A 21,227-nucleotide genomic window follows, 5' to 3' on the forward strand; every position below is an offset into this window, starting at 1 on the left:
GAAACTCTCAAAATTCAAGTCACTGGCCTAAGGTCAAGGGCAAGTAAGTGGCAGAGGCAGGGCAGAACCCCAGGGTCCACACCCCTCTCCACTCAACGGAGCCATCGGGGCAGAGACACCTGGAACTGCTTCTGGGATGGTGTACCACCAAAACCCACGTTGGGCCCGGGCAGCAGCCAGTACTCACAGCACTCCTGCGCCGCCCTGATGCACAGCTCCTCCGCCGTGTACTCCCCGCTGCCCAGACGGAGGGGCTCCCTGTCCGACGGATAGAAGAGCACTTCCACCCCTGGCTCAGGGGCCTCCAGGTTCACCTCGGTCTTCTTGGAGCTCCGCATTTTAGCACAGAAAGCCATGGCATTGCAGTCCTCCTTTATATTTAGATACTGTAAGGAAAATAAGACTACGGTCATTCCATGTGCTGAAAGTTCTAACAGTAAAGGAAAGTGTTATGAAGGTGAGCAAGCAGAAATTTGTGGTACTGGGTAAGTACCTCTCTCTGCCCCTTCCCTCCCTGAAAATCAAATGCATCAGGGCTTATGACACGCGAAACTCCGGAAAATAATCAATTACACATTCTAATAAATTATTTATTGTCAGACCATATTCTCAAAAATCAGAATAATTTTAGACATGGTTTAAATTTATTTTCTCTATTTGCACACAAGCTATCGTTGGAAAATGTGGCTCATTCTGGAACCACTGATGCTAATGATACTGGCATTGGTGCTATCTCTACTGGGGTAATTTTACCTTTGAATAGAGCTATGGCATGAATCACACTGTCTTTTAATTTTATATCTATCTCCCACTAAACTGCAAGCTCAGTAAGGTAGAAATCATGTTTATCTATCTCCATGCCCCCAGAACCCAGCCCAGGGCTGGCTCTTACCTAGTACACACAAAATGACAAGTAATTCATGTTCATAAACGACATGGAAGGGTCATGAAAATTAATCAAAGGAGCCAGGTCCCCAGCACCCCATGGGCAGGCAGGAGGATGGGCAGCACGCTGTGGCAGCAGAATGAGGGTGGGCAGCCTTGCTTTGACAGGGTCAGAACTCTTTGGTGAGAAGCTTGCAGAAAGTCATTTATCTGAGACTCCTAAAAAGGGTGAGCAGCTAGGGTCAAAGAGCCAACCTCAGCAACCTAGTCTTGGGCAAGGCCAGAAAGGAGAGGGAAACCGATACACATTCTTTCTTCCCCTTACCCCAACACCAATGGCCTACAACTTAATTTCCCTCACCGGAGGTCACAACTTTCCTCCTGCCTGCCAGCCAGTCTTCACTTAGCCCCCGAAGTAATGTCTCTGAAACACAAGTCAGGTCCTCTAAAGGCCCCCACTATCTACAGACCAATCTCAACTCCTAACAGAGGCCCTCTGTCACCTGCCAGCTAGCCTCACTAGTCTCAGCTTTTATCACTCCCAGCCTCTTCATGCCTCACACCCACAAAGCTGCCATCTTGCTAACTACCTCCACCCCCCATCTCTCTCCCCAATGCTGTTTTTCTCACCTTTCTGCCTTTGCTCATGCTGATCCCTATACCAAAAATACCTTTCCACCTCATCCATTTCCTGGCAAACTTCAATTTCCTTTAGAACTCAGCTCAGATGTTCACTTCTCCAAGAAGCCACCTCTGAACCTCCATCCTGTTCCCTAAGTTAGGTGCTCTCTCCCACACTCACCTCATTGCACTAACGACACCTTATTCATGTGTCTGTCTCTGTCTTACTCGCTTGCTTGTGCTGGGAGTTCCCTTAGGACAAGGACTATGCCATTCATCTTTGTTTCCCAAGTACCTAACACAGAGGCTTACATGCTTGCAGAATAACCCAAGGAGGCTCCTCAAAACAAGACAAGTCATATGGGACGGACAGCAGTCATAGTTGTCTTCACCAAATTCATGTGCTTGGTCTATTAGCTGCCTCAGTGAACTAAGACAGTTACAGGAGGGGCGTAAGCTAGGTATGCCTCAATGCTACAAACTGAGAGTCATTCAGTTTTACTTGTTTAATCTCTAAAATGAACCTGAAAACCAGAATCTCCCAGAAACCAGGCTGAAAGACTAAGCTCATAACTTACTTTGAGGTTCAGATCAACTGTTAAACAAGAAAGCTCTAAAACTCAACTCTGATTACCCAAATTCACCCCACAATAAAAAACAGATATGGAGAACAGAGTAGCTTAAGTCTGCTTCATAGCATGAGATAAACCTTTGTCCTGGAGATTCTATAGACATGGCAGGAAGAAGTCAAAGATGGTGTTACCCTTTCACCCTGAGGAGACAATCAGGCAAGCATACATAATTACATATATACAAGATGTGGCACCGTTTGAAATAGGGGAAAAAATACAACCAACAATGTCCAACAGGAGAGGACTACTAAACAAAATAGCAACAGAGACACCACGCAGCTGTTAAAAAAGTAGACATAAAGCTCTATGAACCAACACTGAAAGGTGTCTATGACATACAACAAAATGAAGAAAAAAAGCACAGAATGTATATTTGGTTATACATATCTACAATCTGGAAAAAACATACAATACAACTAACAGTAGTGAATGTCAAGGAGGGTTTACAAGAGAACTTTAACTTGTACTTTTTACTCCCTATACTTTTGTAGTCGGGAATTTTTTTTTAAGGCAGAACATTCAACATCTGAAATGAACAAAAATTAAAATACTGGTATTTAAGAACTAAAAAATTTCAAGATGAGTTTCATTATTCTTTTTAAAAGCTATTTTCCTTTTTGTCTTTAACATGCAAATGTACATACCTGCATTTATTCGGCTGTCCAATGTCCCCCAAAAGCAACCTGGATTTTCTTCTCTGCTTTCCAAAGCCCGTTCAGAGCTGAGCTGCACAAGGACAAATAAACAAATCAGCTGCAGAGGTAATTGCATCAGGAAAGAAGAGGACGCTCTCATTAAGGAAGCAGCCCAAACCATAAGCGGGCAGGAAAAAAACATTTGGGAGGAAGAAGGAAAACAACAAAAAGCACTGATGAGGACACGGAGAGGACAGAGAGGCAGCTTGGGATGTAAACATCAAAGAAGATGTGATTCTGGTTGCTTCAGAAAGGAAGCCGGGGACTTTTGCTTCCTGGCGCAGAGTGCCCTGTCCAGTGCAAGAGAAGGCTGGGCACCTTCCGTCAACAACCTCTCTCCCGAGGCTGTGAACAATAGTTCGGGACGCCCAAAGATGCGCGCTTATTTCCTATTCCCATTTCCTTTAGAATTACCCTCCTCCCGAAGCCGGCTGCCCTTGGCCTCGTTTTAATGGTGAGCCAACAGAGGGTACGCTGATGGGGAAAGGCCTAGGAATAACTCCGCAATGTTCTCAGCTCCCCACGTAGTTTTTGAGCCATTCTTATTTGAAAACTTAGGTAGCAAGTAAAGATCCCATGCTACTCCCTGACCTTAAGTGCCTGGACACACACACACACACACACACACACACATGCAATAGAACCGTATCAATGAAGACAGAGTGGATGGTGTGTTGTTACCTGAAGTTATTGATGATGTTCATTGCCTTCTGTCTAATAGGGCTGGAAATGGAGTTCAATGGCTCCTCCTTGATCCCATCCTAACACACACACACACACACACACACACACACACACACACACACACACCCCTACCTCTACATTACTTTAACAACTTCCCTTGCTGTTTCTCACAAATTCTCTTTTTTACCAGTAGAATCAAATTACTGTTGCAAATAAGGAACAACTACTCTTAGTGATTTGAAAGTGGTTTCCAAGTAAATATAGGTTATTGTCTCAGTTTCCTGCCTATCATTCAACACATTTTATCAGCATGCATCTTTAGGAAGAGCACAGTCCCAGGTGTAAGGTGGCAGAGTGGCGGGCACTGGAGAGGATGACGTGAGGCTGCAAGGCCACCATTCCCACAGGACCTGACAATCTAAGTGGGAGATGGCACAATGGAAAACATAAAAGCAATCTAATATCAATAGTGTGTGTCACAAGGTCACCTTCTGTACCTCTAGCTAACTCTGGTGACAGCTAATTTGGGAAGGCTTTCTGCAGTGGGTGAGACTTAAGCAAAAGTAACAATAGGAGGCCAAGCAGGGAATACAAGTATGAATTTTGATGTGACAACTTTGACTTGGCTATTTTAACATGGACAATTTTAACATGGTTCAAAGAACAGACCACTAGACTTTTAGCTTTTAAAATGTAATATAATCAATTATTTTAATTAAGTGAATAGATACCCTGCCTTGAATCAAAACAGCAACCTGATATTAGCTACATGCTAATGCCTTGCTTCTGCTCAGAAGCAGGGTTTCAAATGTCACGTTTAGGAGATTCACTCAACAAGTATGTTTGAGCAGTTCTAAGTGCGAAAATCTAAACTATATCAAGAGGCCACAATGAAGAACAAGAGTGATATGATCCCTGGTTACATGGAGCTTATGGTCTACAGAACCAATGGAATGAAACAAAAATGCAGAGAAACGGGTAATTATAAAGAGCTTAAAATGCCCTGAAGAAAAAAGAGAGCTCATATAAGAGCAATATGACATAGCATGGAGTTCAAGAGGGAAGTAATATTGACCTAAGTTGTAATGTGTATCTAGGGAGGAGTGGAGAAAGCCGTCTGGGTGAAGGATTAGCATGTGCAAAGGCCCTGTAAGAAATGAGGAACTAGTCTGGTCTCTCCAGCTGCACAAACAGGAAAATCCCTCCAATACTCATTTTTACATGTGGACAAAGACCAGCACTAGCCAGTTTACAGGCTTGCCAACAGCATGTCTGGGACCTTTCTACCCCAGATTTCTTGCAGCAGGCCACTATAATCTGTTGCCGAGGATGAATAAAAATTAACCAGATGAGCTCCATGCTTTAAAGCATTCAGAAGCCCATCTCAAACCAGGAAAGGGACGCATCATCAGGGCCTTTTAAAGCAGGAAGAGACCGCTAAGTTCCACTGGTGCAGGCTCTTAAGAAGAGAGACAACATAAAATTTTAGCACTCACAAAGCATTTTAATATGCACCATCAGATCACGTGTTACTTGAATTTAGGAACTGTGGTTTTGCTCTGGGCCTCATATAAGATTCGAGGTTCAGACTAAAATCACTAAGATTCTTCTAGAATTAGGATTCTATGAAAACCTGTAATCAAGCAGAGTTTGGTATTTCCATTGCAGTGTTCTTTTTCCACAGCAAGCAACATTATATTGAAATCACATTGTACCTAATTTTCAAACTGATCTCCGGTACTACTGGACAGGATGAAAAAATGGTATCAATTTGTGATGCTTAGCTTAGAGATTAAACTCTTTGGGAAAACAAGATCAGCCAACAGAATTTCTAGACAATATGCATTACTATGATGTTTTATATGCTGATTCAATAACAAAATCCCTACTCGTAGGAAACTAACATTCTAACGATAAAAATGTTAAAAGCACTTAACATAGATGCTGGGCATCATCCGAAGTGCTTAAACCTTGGTCTGCTGATCCAGTTCATATGCAATGACAACTGTCCTCACTCAGGATAATAAGTGGGTTTTGGTGCTACAGCATTTGTGTAATGGCTTCATTCAAATAAACATTTCTTTCCAAAAAACACACACACAAAAACAAATAATCTAGCTACTTATTTTTACAACAGGTACAAAAAGAGCAAGATCCGTTTATAAATACTTTGGATTATTCTAGGAAATCAATTCAAGTTTCTTGCTATAGGATACAAAAAGAAAATCTTTAACGTTAGAAAAACTGACCAGATGGTATCGCACAATGCCCTTTAAAAATAACATGATTCTCTGGGTTCTATTCTCAACTCAGATGAAAACAATGAAGCTCAGAAAACAGGATGGATAAAAGTGAGTAATCAAAAGGTTTTGATGACAGCAATGAATTCATCCACCTAATTCACTCATAAATTTTCAAGGATTTAAAAGAAAACATCTCTTCTTTCCATGAGAGAGGACTAATTTTGTGGCTCCCTCCATGGCTCTTCCCTGTGCCTGGCTGAGGCCACAGAGAGAGAGCCTTTATTTGAGAAATCAGAAATTTTGTAGATTCTCAGGTTGTTGTTTTTTAATTTATGAAAGTCTTATGTGAGAGAGAAGTACATCTGATACTTTCTGAGTGAGGGAAAAGTAACAGAAACAAAACCTAGTCCTGTGAGCCTGAACAAGGACTAAACTGCAAATAGCGGGGATATCACTATTTTCCAAAATGCACAATCCCAAAGTATCTACTTCTGAGAATACTGACACCGTTTTATATTTTCAAGGACATCTTTTGAAATACAGGTATCTGTATAAGGAAGAATATACAATTAAATTTGGAATAGTAGAGAAAAGAGACATAAAAACAGACCATGTTAACTCACAAATATGACCATCAGACCATTAGTGCTTCTGGCCAAAGGCAATGGCCAGATTTATATGAAAATAGACTGGGTGACTGTTAAAATCAGTGACAATCAAAATATAATACTTTGGGTACTGATTGTTCTTACTAAGGAAACCGTTATACTTCCAGTGAATTACTTTATGTATGCAATAAAGAAATTAAAACCTTTAATCTCTTAAGTAGAAAATACAAAGAAAATGTTAATGAATTAAGGTATGAACTTAGGGGAAAAAATTTTAAGAAATGTTATTAGAAAATGTCCTGAAGAGAACCAGAGTCATAGAAGCATCAAACAGACTGTCCAACCTATGAGGGAAGGCAGGGGGTGGGAGGGTGAGGGGGTAAGAGATCAACCAAAGGACGTGTATGCATGCATATAGCATAACCAATGGACACAGACAGGAGGGGGGGTGGTAAGGGCATGTGCTAGGAAGTGGGGGCGGCTGGGGAAAGGTCAATGGGGGAGGAAGGAGACTTATGTAATACTTTAATAAGGAATTTACAAAGAAAAATGTCCTGAAATCAGCTGCTTAATACCTTAAGAAATTGTAAGATTAAAGATATAAAGCCTTGCCCTAACCGGTCAGGCTCAATGGATAGAGCATCAGCCCACGGAATGAAGGGTCCTGGGTTCGATGCCAGTCAAGGGCATGTACCTTGGTTGCAGGCTCAATCCCCAATAGGGGGCATGCAGGAGGTAGCTGATCGATGTTTCTCTCTCATCAATGTTTCTAACTCTCTATGCCTCTCCCTTCTTCTCTGTAAATATCAATAAAGTTTATTGGGGGGAAAAAAGATGTTAAGCCTTAAAAAAAACTATTTCAGCAGGCACCAGTCTTACCGTTGGTGAGGAAACTAATACAAAAAATACAAGCTCCTTAAAAAAAAAAAATACAAGGTCCTAGGGGGCAGGGATTTTTGATTCTTTCCTTTAGCGCTTTACATATTAAGGGATCAATAAGCAGTTAAACAGTTGTTCAATGAAAGATTAAGGTGACAAATGAAGCAACATATGCAATGGAAAATTCACCTTAATCCAGGGTGCCTGGTTCTTAATGACTTGGTACACAAGGCAGGAGATGTGAAAGTGTTCAGACAAGTGCTAAAGCAATATAATATAGGCTTTATGGCAAAAGATGAAGGTGGGCTGTGCGCTGCTCAGAAAAATAATGAATAAATAGGAATTCTGAGCAAAAGCCTGGTCACAAATCAAAGTCTTGTTTCACAAATCTCAGATGGCACAGAACAGCAGCTAAAAGCATGAGCTGGCGTCATCCAGACCTGAGTTTGGATCCCACCCTCCCCACTTACTAGCTATTGTATCCTTAGGCAAGTAACTTAACATCCCTAAGCCACAATGTTCTCAGCTTTAAGTGGAGGGATAAAATAGTGTAAATCTCACAGAGCTGTTAAGAGTTAAATGCATTAGTGCACATAAAGTGCCTAACAAATTTAGCAGGCAATAAGCATTCAGATTTTGGGCATAATTTCTGTTAAACTGATTACAGCTTGATGGCATACAGTTCCAGCCAAGGAGAGCGAACATCTAATGCATGGAGCTAGGCACCTGTACTTAATTCCCATAAAAACCACGAGAGGTTTTGGGCCAATCAGTTGGGAGTGCCAGGAGTCAAACATGTGACTCCTGGTTTCAAGGATCGTGCTCTTCCCATAGGAGGAAGACTAACTGCTTTAAAATGCCCCCATCACCAACACCATTGTCTTCTCTGCCCTTTTTCGTACTTTTGATAGTCTCCCATCAACCTAGGAGACTGGTCTCATTCCAAGGGCCTTCCCTCCAGAGACTGTCATTAAAATGCCCCGGCCTTGCCTGCGCCCCAGCACACAAACCAAGGTGCTGCTCTGGCACCACTACTGCAGCGTGGGGAGAAGTCCTGGTGGCCCTGGCACAGGCCCACCCCACGGGGGCACAGAACCTCCTAACACACACACACACACCTCCTAACACACACACACCCCTCCTAACACACACACACACACACACACACACACACACACACACACACACACACACACACACACACACACACACACCCCCACCGACCGGGCAAGCGACTTTGCTTCCCTTTCAGCCTCATCACCAGGGCTTCATGCCCATGGCATCTTTGAATGTGACTTGTGCCTGTTGCTCCCAATGCTTTGCACCAAGACCCAGAATAACTGTTCTGATCAAAGTATCACAAGATACTCTGCAAAGCTGATGGATTCCAGCAAAGGACTAGATAATATAAATACAAAATCTGCTACTTTTTACCGTAAGCAAGTCAGAATTATGGCTTTTCTATATGCCACTCCTGCCACACAGAATAACTCACTTATAACTATAGCAGCAATTCCAGGAATACCCCAGAACCGTAAGTGCTGCTGCATTTACAATAAACTTCTAGAGATGCTCAAACGATCAATGACAACTCGATGGGCCAGGGCTCTCTGTACTGCTCCCAATGAGCCTGCTTTCCCTGAGAGGGTTTCTGATCAAAGTAAATATAGTACTTTGCTTAATTAAAGTCAATAAGTGTCCTTCCTAAGAACTTCATGTACATGAAGCTTTGCTACTTTTTCTTCTTTTACCACTAATCTATATATATAAAAGCCTAAGCGACCATCACAACTGAACGGATGACCGAACAGGCTGCGTGGGGCAACCAGGCTGGCAGGGGGGTTAGTGAGGAACGACCAAATGACTGAACAGCAGGCTGCGTGGGGCGACCAGGCTGGTGGGGGGGTTAGTGAGGGGTGACCAAATGACTGAGCAGCAGGCTGCAAATATGGCAGCACCCACAGCCAATAAGGAAGGAATATGCTAATTGACTGCCACGCCCTGAAAGATGGCGCCTACAGCAACAAGATGGCCAACAGGGGAGGGCAGTTAGGAGTAACCGAGCTGGCAGGGGAGGGCAGTTAGGGGTGACCGGGGAAGCAGGAGAGGGCAGTTAGGGGTGACCGGGCCGGCAGGGGAGGGCAGTTGTGGGCAATCGGGCCAGCAGGGGAGGGAAGTTAGGATGACTGGGCCGGCAGGGGAGGGCAGTTAGGGGTGACCAGGCTGGCAGGGGAGGACAGTTAGGGGTGACCGGGCTGGCAGGGGAGGGCAGTTGCGGGCAATCGGGCCGGCAGGGGAGCAATTAGGCGTTGATCAGCTGGCAGGGGAGCAGTTAGGGGGCAATCAGGCAGGCTGGCAGGGGAGCAGTTGGGAGCCAGCAGTCCCAGATTGTGAGAGGGATGTCCGACTGCCGGTTTAGGCCAGATCCCTAAACCGGCAGTTGTACATCCCCTGAGGGGTCCCAGATTGGAGAGGGTGCAGGCTGGGTTGAGGGACAATGCCCCCCCGCTGCCCCACACGAATTTTGTGCACCAGGCCTCTAGTACAACTATAAGGTTGTTGAAGAGCACAGAATAGCGGTAGCAGAAGTGGGCACACCAAACATAAAGGGTGGGGAATGGTTTGTCATCTTATGTGCTTTTAATCATTCTTGCACCATCACAATAAAACCTTGCACTTTAGAGCTTGAAAAGGTTTTCACATCTATAACCACATTCGAGTCTCACAGCCACCTTCACAGATGAGAAGATTCAGTTTCAGACTTTCCCACGGTCAAGTGGCCAGTGAATGGCGAGACCAGGCTCAAACACACTTCTCAGCCTCCACCTCACCGCCCTTCAGTTTAGCACACTTCCTTAGGCAAGGCATGGGACGTTGGGGGAATCTAAAGAAGTGCCCCAATTAAATCTAAGCCCACCAAACCCTTACAGTATACTAGTAGCTGGCAAGATAAACATATACAGGGGGAACCTCAAGAAAGCAGATGTGGAAGAGATGCCGAGAGAGAGGCAGTAAAAACTACAGGAGTCAAGTGACCAGGGAGAGTGGAATCTGTTTCAAGCCTTGAGGATTAGAGAGGATTTTAAAAGACAGAAAGAAAGGTGCAAGGGTTCTGAAAAAGGGCCAAGAGGAAGGAAAACAATGAGGATGAATGTGCAAGAAGGCATATGCAAACCAGGAGGGACCTGCAGGAAAGAGGGCGATGGTGGAAAGGTGTGGACGGCGGATGGGGGACAGTGTCAGTGAGCCAGTTCCCTCCTATAGGTAACAAGAGAAACCACCCATCAGAAAGCGGCCCAGTTCTGCCAGGACCTGCCTTATCTAGAGCAAGTCTCTAAAGCAGTGGTCGCCAGCCTGTGGCCCGCGGACCACTGGTGGTCCGTGAGGTCTGAAAGGTTGGCGACCACTGCTCTAAAGCTCTCTGAGCTCAAATCCTGTGCAAAAAAGTACTTATATGTCTTTTTTGAACAGAATCAGTCAGAAGCCTGGGGTCACCTGAACCTGAGTTCAGATTCCAGCTTTAATGTATGTGTGACATTAGGCAAATCTTTCAACCTGTTTGAGTTTTCTGTTTCCTCTGTAAAACTGAATTAATAAAACTATCTACTTTATAGGTTTGTTGTAAAGATTCAAAATTTCTCCAAATCTCTTTTTCTAAAGTAAGTTTTTGACTGGTGCACACTCAAAAAGCTCACAGCTCATTAAGAAATCAGTATTCTCGCCCTAATCGGTTTGGCTAAGTGGATAGAGCGTTGGCCTGCAGACTGCAGAGTCCTAGATTTGATTCCAATCAAGGGCATGTACCTTGGTTGCAGGCACATTCCCAGTAGGAGGTGTACGGGAGGCAGCTGATTGTAGTTTCTCTCCCATCAATGTTTCTAACTCTCTATTCCTCTCCCTTCCTCTCTGTAAAAAATCAATAAAATACATATTTTTTAAAAATGGTTTTAAAGAAATCAGTGTTCTCTAAGTATATGCAAGGCTTTAAAACTTTTAGATTAAAAATAATAAGCCCTATATATTACAAATGTCTGAAACTATATTATGCTGCACCCTGACATTAACTGTTCATTAATTTGTATGTTCAAAATGTCATGGTGCAAAGACATCGAACCTCTTGCTGATGAGCCATATGACAAAGCCTGAAGGTCCCTCACTAAGTAAAATAAACAAGCAAAAACTCCTCACACAAAGCCCGCGAAGCACAGCTTGGTGGGAAGAAAAGAACACAAGACAAGATGTATCAGCAGAGAAGAGTTTGATTGACTGCCAAAGACAAGACACACCCAACCAAAGCCAAAAAGCACTTGTTCAGAGAAAGTGTGAGGTTGGGGCTGGTGTAGCTAGACCAATCCAGAAGACTGCCGGGAAAACCAGTGTGGTAGAGTTCAACCTTCAGGTCAAGAAGACCTGAGCCAGGATACTGGCCCTGCCACTTAGTAGCTGGGTGCAAGTCACTTTTTAATTTTCTGTGGTTGTTTTCTCAGTTGCAAAAAAAGAATAACAGTAATTCTTTTACGGGATTGTTTTAAACTGGCATATATAATAGCATGACCATTATTCAGGAGGTGAGACTTAAACTGGACCTGTAGGAGATGGAGAAGATACAAACAGGATGAGAATAGCAACTGACTAAGGGAAACCCTCCAAATCATGGAAACGTGAGAAAAGAGCAAAAGAAGAAGGGGAGAAGGTGTAAAACCCGCTGGAGACTGAACAGAAGGTTTATGTAAAACAGAAAGAAATGAGAAAAGGGAGAAAGTTAAGGCCAACTCACAGTGGACCACAAATGCCCACACAAGGAGTCTGGACTTTCCTTTGAAGAGACAACCCCCAAGAAGAACTTAAATCCCCACTCATATGAATTCTTCAGAAACAAGAAAGTCCCCCTTGGATGAGAGTGTGTGCTGTATGGGGGTAGGGGCTCTCAGAACAAGGAAATGATGTGGGGGGCGGGGAGGGAGGCTTAGGGACATTTGAAATTCCAAGGTAGAAAAATAATATCCTTTAAGTATTATAAATGAATCAAATAGTTCTTGATGGACATGAAGGCATGATACACTGCACTCCCTACTCCTTGCCTCCCTTGAATATCCCAGGACAATAAAAGTTAACTGAGCAAATAGTCCCTTTGCTACCAGTAAGAGCTAATTTGAATATTCATTTGGGGACTCCATACCATAGCCACACCTTACTATACACACACAAAGAAGAAACATGTTTCTTAAATAAAAGAAAAATGAGAAGCTAGTTTTTTTCTACAAAATACACTGTGAATGAGTCAGAGAAAACTTTCCCGAAGCTTTTTCCCTCAAGACTGAGCACAGGCAGGGGGCGGGGAACCAACATTCTGCTGGTGATTCATCCTCCTCCACCGTGCAGTCTGAGGACTACCCTTGGGAGTCCCTCTCAATTATTTTTGTAACATCTTGTCCTTGATTAAAGGGAACACAGAGTCAGAAATAGGAGGCCAGGAGGTCATGTATTACTCAGTGGAGTTGTTTATCCCACCCTGTTTCCCTATTATCCAGAATTCAGTGCTGTAACTAATTGATAGACATAAGGCACTAACCATGTTTCCAGGGATTTAAATATGGCAGAATTCCCCAAAATCACATTGAATGGAAATTTATTTGTCTTTGATGATTTGGAAGATTGTATCAGACCTACTTTCTCAGGCCTTCGAATCATACTTTTGACCAATTTTCATTTCACAGAACTGTGCGGGGTGAAATGGGGGTGGGGGGACCCAGTTAGAAGAATTTGCATAAATAAGTTCCCCTGTATATCATCCATTTAAACAGATAGTCTCCATGAACTTGCATAAATGTTTTATCAGTTCACAGAGCTTTCTGATGTGTGCCCAGCCAGGTGATCCCTGAGCATTTCTGGTCTTGGTCAAGAGAACACTGCTTGTACCATGTACTACTACACTTGTACATATGGCTAATACATAGCAGAAATGCAGGTCTTCTGATGCCAAGTCTCACACGTCCCAAACTGCACAAAAATAAATGTAAATGAAGGAACCTCTGCCTTTTAAGCCTTTCTCCAAATGAATGCAAAAGAGCAAAGTTGGCTCAACCGTTAATAAGGATTAACTAACCAAAGTCAATAAAAAAAGTAATACAATCATATATTTTACAGCTTACAACAAAGCACTATTACTCCTCGATAATTTTAAGTAAAATTTATCTTATTTTACTCATAAGCAAACGAAGGCCTAGAGACACCCAGTGACTAGTGAAAGGTCACATATATTTATTAACTGGGACTCAAATCCAAGTTATCAGGAAGCAAAGAAAATGGAAACAACTAAAGAAAAAAAATGACAAATGATCATGGTGAAAAGATCAAATGTCACTAACAAATTAAAAGAATGACATTTCTATGTATCTAATCAATAAAGGTGGTAGATATAAGACTGTATTAGGTAGAGGCATAAATTACCATCATCTTCAAACTATGAAAGTTATTTAGACTCATGTTAATAACAATATGCATTCAAGAATACAGAAAAGTATCACTGAACATAAAATGTTTCTCCCCCTACTCCCTAGAGATAGTCACTATTCAATTTTTTTTGGTGCAACCTTCCTTGAGGACAATTTGGCTCCACATGTCAATTTGGACTTAAAATTCCGGTTTTGTTTCAGCAACTGCAAACTATTTTAATGAAAAAAAAGCAGGTTACAAAATAGCACATACAGGATGATCCTAATTATGCAAATAATCCTAGAAAGAGAAAAATGATGGTGGACTACGATAAGAAAAATTACCTATGTTAACAGTGATTATCTCAGGTGCTTGTGGGATTAGTGATTACTCGTTCTGCATGCTTTTTAAGATTTTCCAAGTGTTCTACAACAACTGTGTGATACTACTCTAATCAAGAGGGGAAAGTAATTCCCCCAGGGGTTCAGAAGAGCCAATTCCTAGTCCACTAGTTAAGCCATCATATCAATAACTCACTCTGCCTGCTGTTATTTTAATTACTAATGACCTGAAACAATTAAGAGACGTGACAAAGCACAATGTAAATATTTGCTAATGAGATATTAAGTGATCTGACTTCAGAGGAGAGAGATCGTCAGACAGGTAAAGAGCAGAGGTGAGCTCCATTCCAGGTAAAACCAAGGTGTGATCAAAGGCATCAGGCAGAAGATCAGCAAGCCTATTTTGGGGATAGTAAGCAGAACACAAGCTTATTCATCAAAAGAAGCAGAAGACAAGACTGAGGAGGTAGGCTGGGGTCAGACTGAGCAGAAGAGATGCTGGTGCAATGGAAAAGGGGCCTGGGAGTCACAGACTGCTCACACAGCCAACTGGTGAGAGAGCCACAATCATTCTAACTCCTTTGTCTCCGTCCACCTCTCTCCATCATCCAAGATTTATTTCCCTCTCAAATTAGGGCAACAGTCTTCTGAAAAGTTTCTGCCTTCTTTCTCATCTGCCTGTACTGTAGCCTCCACAATGCAGCCAGTCACATTTCTAAATTGCACATCTGAAATCTTACCCTTACTCCTTTATTTCCTACTCTCTTAGGGAAAATGGCCTTCAGGGATACCTGCGATCTAACCTCCTATGGCTTATCGCTGCTTGTATCCTGAAATCCAAATGTACTGAGTTATTTGCAGTTTCTGTCATCCGGCACACACTTGTCCTCCAAGCCACTGCCATCCCCACTCATTCTTCAATTCACAGCTCAGGAATCATCTGCTCATCCAGGCTTAGGTAGCACTTATAATCCTGCTCAGTAACTGCCTGTAGAACTGTCTCTTCTCCACCATCTTTTTGTCCCACCACCTCACCCCTTGAGCCCCCATCCCCTATGAGAAGGAGAAAGGATGTTCTACTAACCAGGGACTGTAGCTGATATCTGGCTGGTATGCAGCACCAAAGAACAGTGCACAGAGGACAGAAGATAGTCAATAAATGCTTGTGGAAGAGATAAAGGCTTAAGTGAAACATTTCCTTTAACAGGATGCCTTCCCTGACCATCCCCACTTCCCTCCAAAAGTATTTACCTAATCCACGTGAACACTATATAGCTGCGTGTATTTCAGAAACCGTTTCATAATATTAAATATTACATGCCTAACTAAATTGTGAAAAACTATTTAAATTCATATTTTTATATCTCCTCCCACCATTTTACCCATGAAGGAGTCCACACCCTATTCTTCTTTCTAATAAGGAATAACATACCCTAACACAAGCATGTCAAACTCAACGGCTAACATGGGCCAAATAAACAAGGTTTAGGTTTATGTGGGCCACAAAAAAACAAAAGCTTCAATTCTCATAGGAACGTAGGTTTATTTTGATAGAGACATGCTGAATACAAAGGGCTGAAATAAATGAGTAATTGTTAACAAAATAATAGAACATTTCAATAATAAAAATTAATAATTTTTATTGAATATTAACTTAACAGACACTGAATAACTGCACAAATTAATAAGTGTAACACAAATAAAACTATTTTTCTTGTTCTCCGAAAGCAAAATATTTCCTGTTGTGCACACCAAACCAGTCAGTGTAAGACTAACAGCGTGGTAATCGGCTGCTAAAATATTCACTGCTGGTATTAGTGGAGAGAAATGGTGCGCCTGCATATAAGGTGCTTAAGGGAAATGAATGCAACACTATTATAGTAACCAATCATTAGTGAATGTTGTAGTTCGTTACTAATAATTATGTATAACAGGATATTGTAAAAATCAATTTACAAAATTTTTATTAAAATGTTTATTACACAGCATTATATTGGCTGGGCTGAAAAAATATTCATTGTGGGCCCCATGTGGCCCGTGGCCCATGAGTTTGACATGCTTTCCCTAACATTTCTCAATGTGCTGGGAGTTATCTAAAATAATAAAGTCTAATATAGTATGTCAAATCAATATTATTGGGCTGTCAAGTAAAAGAAACAAGTTCATACAGATATTAAGCAAATGCTGATTTCTCTTACAGAATAATCAATGTTAAATTATGAGCCAAAATTATAGTTTTAAAATGTTCTCTTATTTATAATTATACTAAAGGCCCGGTGCACGAATTCATGCACAGGTGGGGTCCCTAGGCCTGGCTGGCAATCAGGCCAATTAGAGCCAGGCCGATTGGGGCCTGCCGCCCAGGGGCAGGAACAGGACATGGGAAGTTGGCCATCAGCCCCAACGAGGAAGCCAGCCCTCGGCCCCCCTGGGAAAGGTGCTGTGTCACCCATCCCAGGTTCCCCAGCAGGGTCGGGAGAGGAGGCAACAGTTGCCAGGCCGGGTGCAGAAAGAACAGATGCTAGATGCCAACACACCAGCCAGCCGCAGGAGGTTGGCTGTGGGAGCGCACTGATCACCAAAAGGCAGCTCCTGCGTTGAGCATCAGCCCCCTGGTGATCAGTGCACGTCATAGCGACTGGTTGACCAGTCGTTCCGGTAGTCCAGTCGCTTAGGTTTTTAGATATACAGGTTGCCCTATGAAGTATTTAAATTTATATGTTAAGAATACAATTCAGTGGCTTTTCATTTATTCATAAAATTGTACAACTTACACCACTATCTAATTCTGGAACATTTTCATTACCCCCAAAGAAACCCCATGCCCATTAGTAGTCATTCTCCATTCTCCTCTACCACAATCCCTGGAAATCATTCATCTTTTTGCATATTCTGGACATTTCATATAAATGAAATCATATAAGATATGGCCTCATGTCTGGCTTATTTCACTTTACAATGTTTTCAAGATTCATCCATGTTGTAACATGTACTAGTATTTTATAGCTACATTGCATTCCATTATTTGAAGGCATTTAAATTTTAAAATAATTTTAGAGAAATAAAATAGTAGAGGTAAAGAAACTCCTTGATTTTAAAAATCACCACAGAAAGCACAAAACAGTATTATCAGGGGTGTATTCTTTACCACAGTTTTCTCATTTAATCATGGTAACAACAACCTTGTAAGGTCATTTCCTCAGATGAGAAAACAGGGGCTCATAGAGATTACACTGCCAAATGCCATTGCCAAGTGTAGCTAGTAAGTGGTAAAACCACAAAAGCCAATATATTCTCCTCTCAGCAGTAAAATCAGTCCTACTATTTTGTGCCATCCGTAAAACTAAGCAGCATCTCCCTGTTAAGAAGCTGATAAAAGCTAAAGGACAATGTTCCAACCCCTCATTCATTTGCTCATAGGAGTTTTAAACTCCTTTGCCCAAGCCCCACATAGGGTCTAGGGATATAACATCAACACTGAGGATACACAGTGCCTTTATTTACAGAGTTTTTTCTTTTAGTGTATTGTGTTACAGGATGCTAAAATGAGATTCTTGAGAACATTTAAAAGAAAAGAATTAAAAGGATGAAGGTGAAAGTATGAGGAGAAAGGATGATCTACTAACCAGAAGAAGATGGGGATGGATGGGCAATAGAACCCCTCAATTAAGAGGGGGTGCTAGTTGTATGCCATTATCCTTTCTCCCCCTCTTCAATAATTTTTAGCTGTGCACATGGATGCTCACAATGAAGACTACAAACGCCAGCAAGATAAAATCATGTGAGTAAATTCTGGTGAATGGGATTCAAACAAGTGTTGTATGGCAGCTTCTTTCCAAGAGGCTAGCATATGACCTTTGCCCCTTTTTCTTAATCTCCTCTGAGATTAATGTATACAGCCTCTAACTTTTTTAAGGTGAGCTTCCAATATGAATGGGGTCATGAAAGATAGGAGGATTAAGTGGCAGGGCAGGAGCCTAGTGGTCAGGTATAGAAAGTTTAAAATCATACACCGGGGTCCTAAATCTGACTTTTCATTCAGGAGGTTATGTCAACTTAGACATGTTTCTAAATCTCTGAGCCTCAATTCCTTTATCTATAAAATGGGCTTTAATAAATTGTGTTGGGAAAACTGGACAGACACAAAAGAATGAAAGAGAACCACTATCTTATACCATACACAAAAATCAACTCAAAATAGATTAAAGAGTTAAAAATAAAACTTGAAACCATAAAATTCTATTTAAAAAAATAGATGCAGACTGAGAAGAAGAGACCATATATATGCCATATTTCACTTATATGTGGAATCTGAAGAACAAAATAGAAACAGACTCATAGATACAGAGAACAGACTGATAGATGCCAGAGGGGAGGAAGGATGGAGGATTGAGTAAAAAAGGTGAGGGGATTAAGAAGTACAAATTGGTAGTTACAAAATAGTCACAGGGATGTACAGTAAAGCACAAGGAATATAATCAACAATACTGCAATAACTATGCATGGTGCCAGATGGGTACCTGAAATACCAAGGGGAGTACCTTGTAAAGTATATGATTGTGTAACTGCTATGCCGTACACCTGAAACTAATACTAAATAATGTTGAATGCAAACTGTAATTGAAAGCTAAAATAAAAATAAAAATAAAAAACAGGTGGTAGGCTCCTTGACAGTCTTAGAAATGATTTATTGGATTTGACACCAAAAGCAAAAACAAACAAGTGGAATTACATCAAACTAAAAGGTTTCTGTGCAGTAATTCTACTTCTGGGTATTAATCTGAAGTAAATGAAAACATGAACTCAAAAAGATATCTGCACCCTCATGATCATAGTAGCATTATTTACAAAAGCCAAGTCATGGAAAACAACCTATATGTCTATGACGAATGAATAAAGAAAATGTGACACACATACATATATGCACATACACACAGAGTATTATTCAGCCACAAAAAGCAAGGAAATTCTGCCAATTGCAACAACATGGATGGACCTTCAGGGCATATGCTAAGTGAAATAAGTCAGACAAAGACAAATATTGCATGATCTTACTTATATGTAGAATTTAAAAGCAAAACAAAAAATGGAATTCACAGATACAGAGAACTGGTGGTTGCCAGAGGCAGGGAGAGAGGGGGTTGGGAGGTGAGTGAGATGGGTGAAGATAATAAGATACAAACTTCCAGTTATAAGTAAGTCCCACAGATATAAGGTATAGATCAGGGGTCCTCAAACTACGGCCCACGGGCCACATGCAAATACAAATATTGTATTTGTTCCCGTTTTGTTTTTTTACTTCAAAATAAGATATGTGCAGTGTGCATAGGAATTTGTTCATAGTTTTTTTTTTAAACTATAGTCCGGCCCTCCAATGGTCTGAGGGACAGTGAACTGGCCCCCTGTGACTATTGTTAACAATACTGTATTGTATATTTGAAAGTTGCTAAGAGAATAAATCTTAAGTTCTCATTATAAGAAAAGAAACTTTATGTGTGGTTATGGATGTTAACTATATTTATTGTGCTGATCATTTCACAATATACACATATACCAAATCATTTTGTTGTACACCTAAAACTAATACAATGTTATATGTCAATTATAATTGAAGGAATGATCTCTTTAGACCTGATTGAGACAGGAAGGTTTAAAGTAAGCAACATGCTAGAAATGTATTAAAAGGGAAAAAATGTGAAAAATATCTCAAGAATTCAAAATAAAAGGGAATAATACTAGCTCATCTCCTAGTACTGGTAATAAAATCCATGACAGGAATAAAAGGACTATAGGACTGCTTCTGTGACAATAACTCTAAATGACACCTTTGTCATGAAAGCTATGCTAACACCACCCACTTATGCTCTTATCAGCACATCTGACTCAAGAGTCAGAAATCATATCCAATGTAACTCCATCCTACAGGTTACTGCAATCAAAAGCTAACTTGGGTTCTCTCCCTGGCACATACCACACTCTTGGGAAAGTCACCAACTTGACTACCAATTCCTGGAGGGCAAGAACAAGATCATCTCTTCTCTATGGCCTCGAGGAATAGCTGGCACGGTGCTCTGAAAACTAATAGGTATGCATTTGTTCAATAACACTTACTGAAATGCTACTATGTGCCAAGCACTGTACTAGGTGCTATAGTGAGGAAAGAAAAAGACAAGATTCTGTAATACAGAACCACACATAACTTTTTAAATGTTGAATTAGTCAATGAATCTAAACCAGAAAATGTCATAGCCAGGAGTGACATTAATGATTAATTCATTCAACCTATTCATATTGTAAGTGTAGACAAAGACCAAGAGAAGTTCAGTGGCAAGCTCAAAATAAATGTAAGGATTAGTTTAAATCAGCATTCCCAAACTATCTTCTAGAACAGCAGTCACCAACCAGTGTTCCACTGGTGGTCCGCGAGGTCCGAAAGGTTGGAGACCACTGTTCTAGAACAAGGATGATAACTGTTCTATACACATATTACTCAGAAAATGGGGAGAAGAAAAATGGATGTCCACAGTGAAATAAATTGGGAAAACACTAGTAAAACAAAACTAAACAGTATTTTTAACAAGAACTCTCAACCTTTAATATGTTAATAAATGTAGTGAGTTTCCAACTTTCGAAAATTATTTGACTTAGAAACTTTTTTAATGGAATATATATTTGACAAAGGCTGAATTAGATTAACTTTGTGCTCTCTTTCACCTTTCAAATCTACATGTGTAAAAGGCTAAGCGACCATCCGACTGGTAGCTATGACGCACAATGACCACCAGGGGGCAAACAATCTGACCAGTAGCTATGACTCGCACTGACCACAGGGGGCAGATGCTCAATTCAGGAGCTCCCAAGCTGCAGTGACTTGGCAGCAGCAGTTGTCGGGTGACGCACCCCAGAACCAGAGAGGAGGGAGCCTTATTCTGGGGTGCTTCACCCAAGAACCACCCTCTCTCAATCCGGGACCCTTTGGGGGACATCGGACTGCCAGTTTCTGCCCAATCCCTGCAGGCCAGGCTGAGGGAACCCACCTGCCAGAGGGACCCCGCTCACTCTGCAGACACCCTTCGAGCCACAGCACCATCCCATGTGTGGCCACTAGGGAGGGACCATGAGAGGTGGGCTCCAGGGCGTGTCCAGCCAATCTTGCCCAGTCCCACCCCACCAGTCACCTTCTAATTCATTTCCTTTCAATGTG

The 21,227-nt window shown here is 41.6% G+C and overlaps 1 protein-coding gene across 1 annotated transcript in view; it reads right to left on the reverse strand.

Moving 5' to 3' along the window:
* Positions 1-2,864, reverse strand: part of JAK1 (Janus kinase 1) — a 51,430-nt gene extending 48,566 nt beyond the window's left edge. Inside the window, exons 1-2 of the mRNA XM_006773238.2 lie at positions 2,783-2,864; positions 188-386 (exon numbers count right to left, since the gene is read on the reverse strand). Coding sequence (XP_006773301.1) covers positions 188-386; positions 2,783-2,788 — 205 coding nt within the window. The 5' untranslated portion in view covers positions 2,789-2,864. The remainder of the gene's footprint in view (positions 1-187; positions 387-2,782) is intronic.
* Positions 2,865-21,227: the final 18,363 nt, after the last annotated feature.

This window comes from Myotis davidii, unplaced genomic scaffold, assembly GCF_000327345.1.
Source record: "Myotis davidii unplaced genomic scaffold, ASM32734v1 scaffold205, whole genome shotgun sequence".
Classification (NCBI taxonomy): Eukaryota; Metazoa; Chordata; class Mammalia; order Chiroptera; family Vespertilionidae; genus Myotis; species Myotis davidii.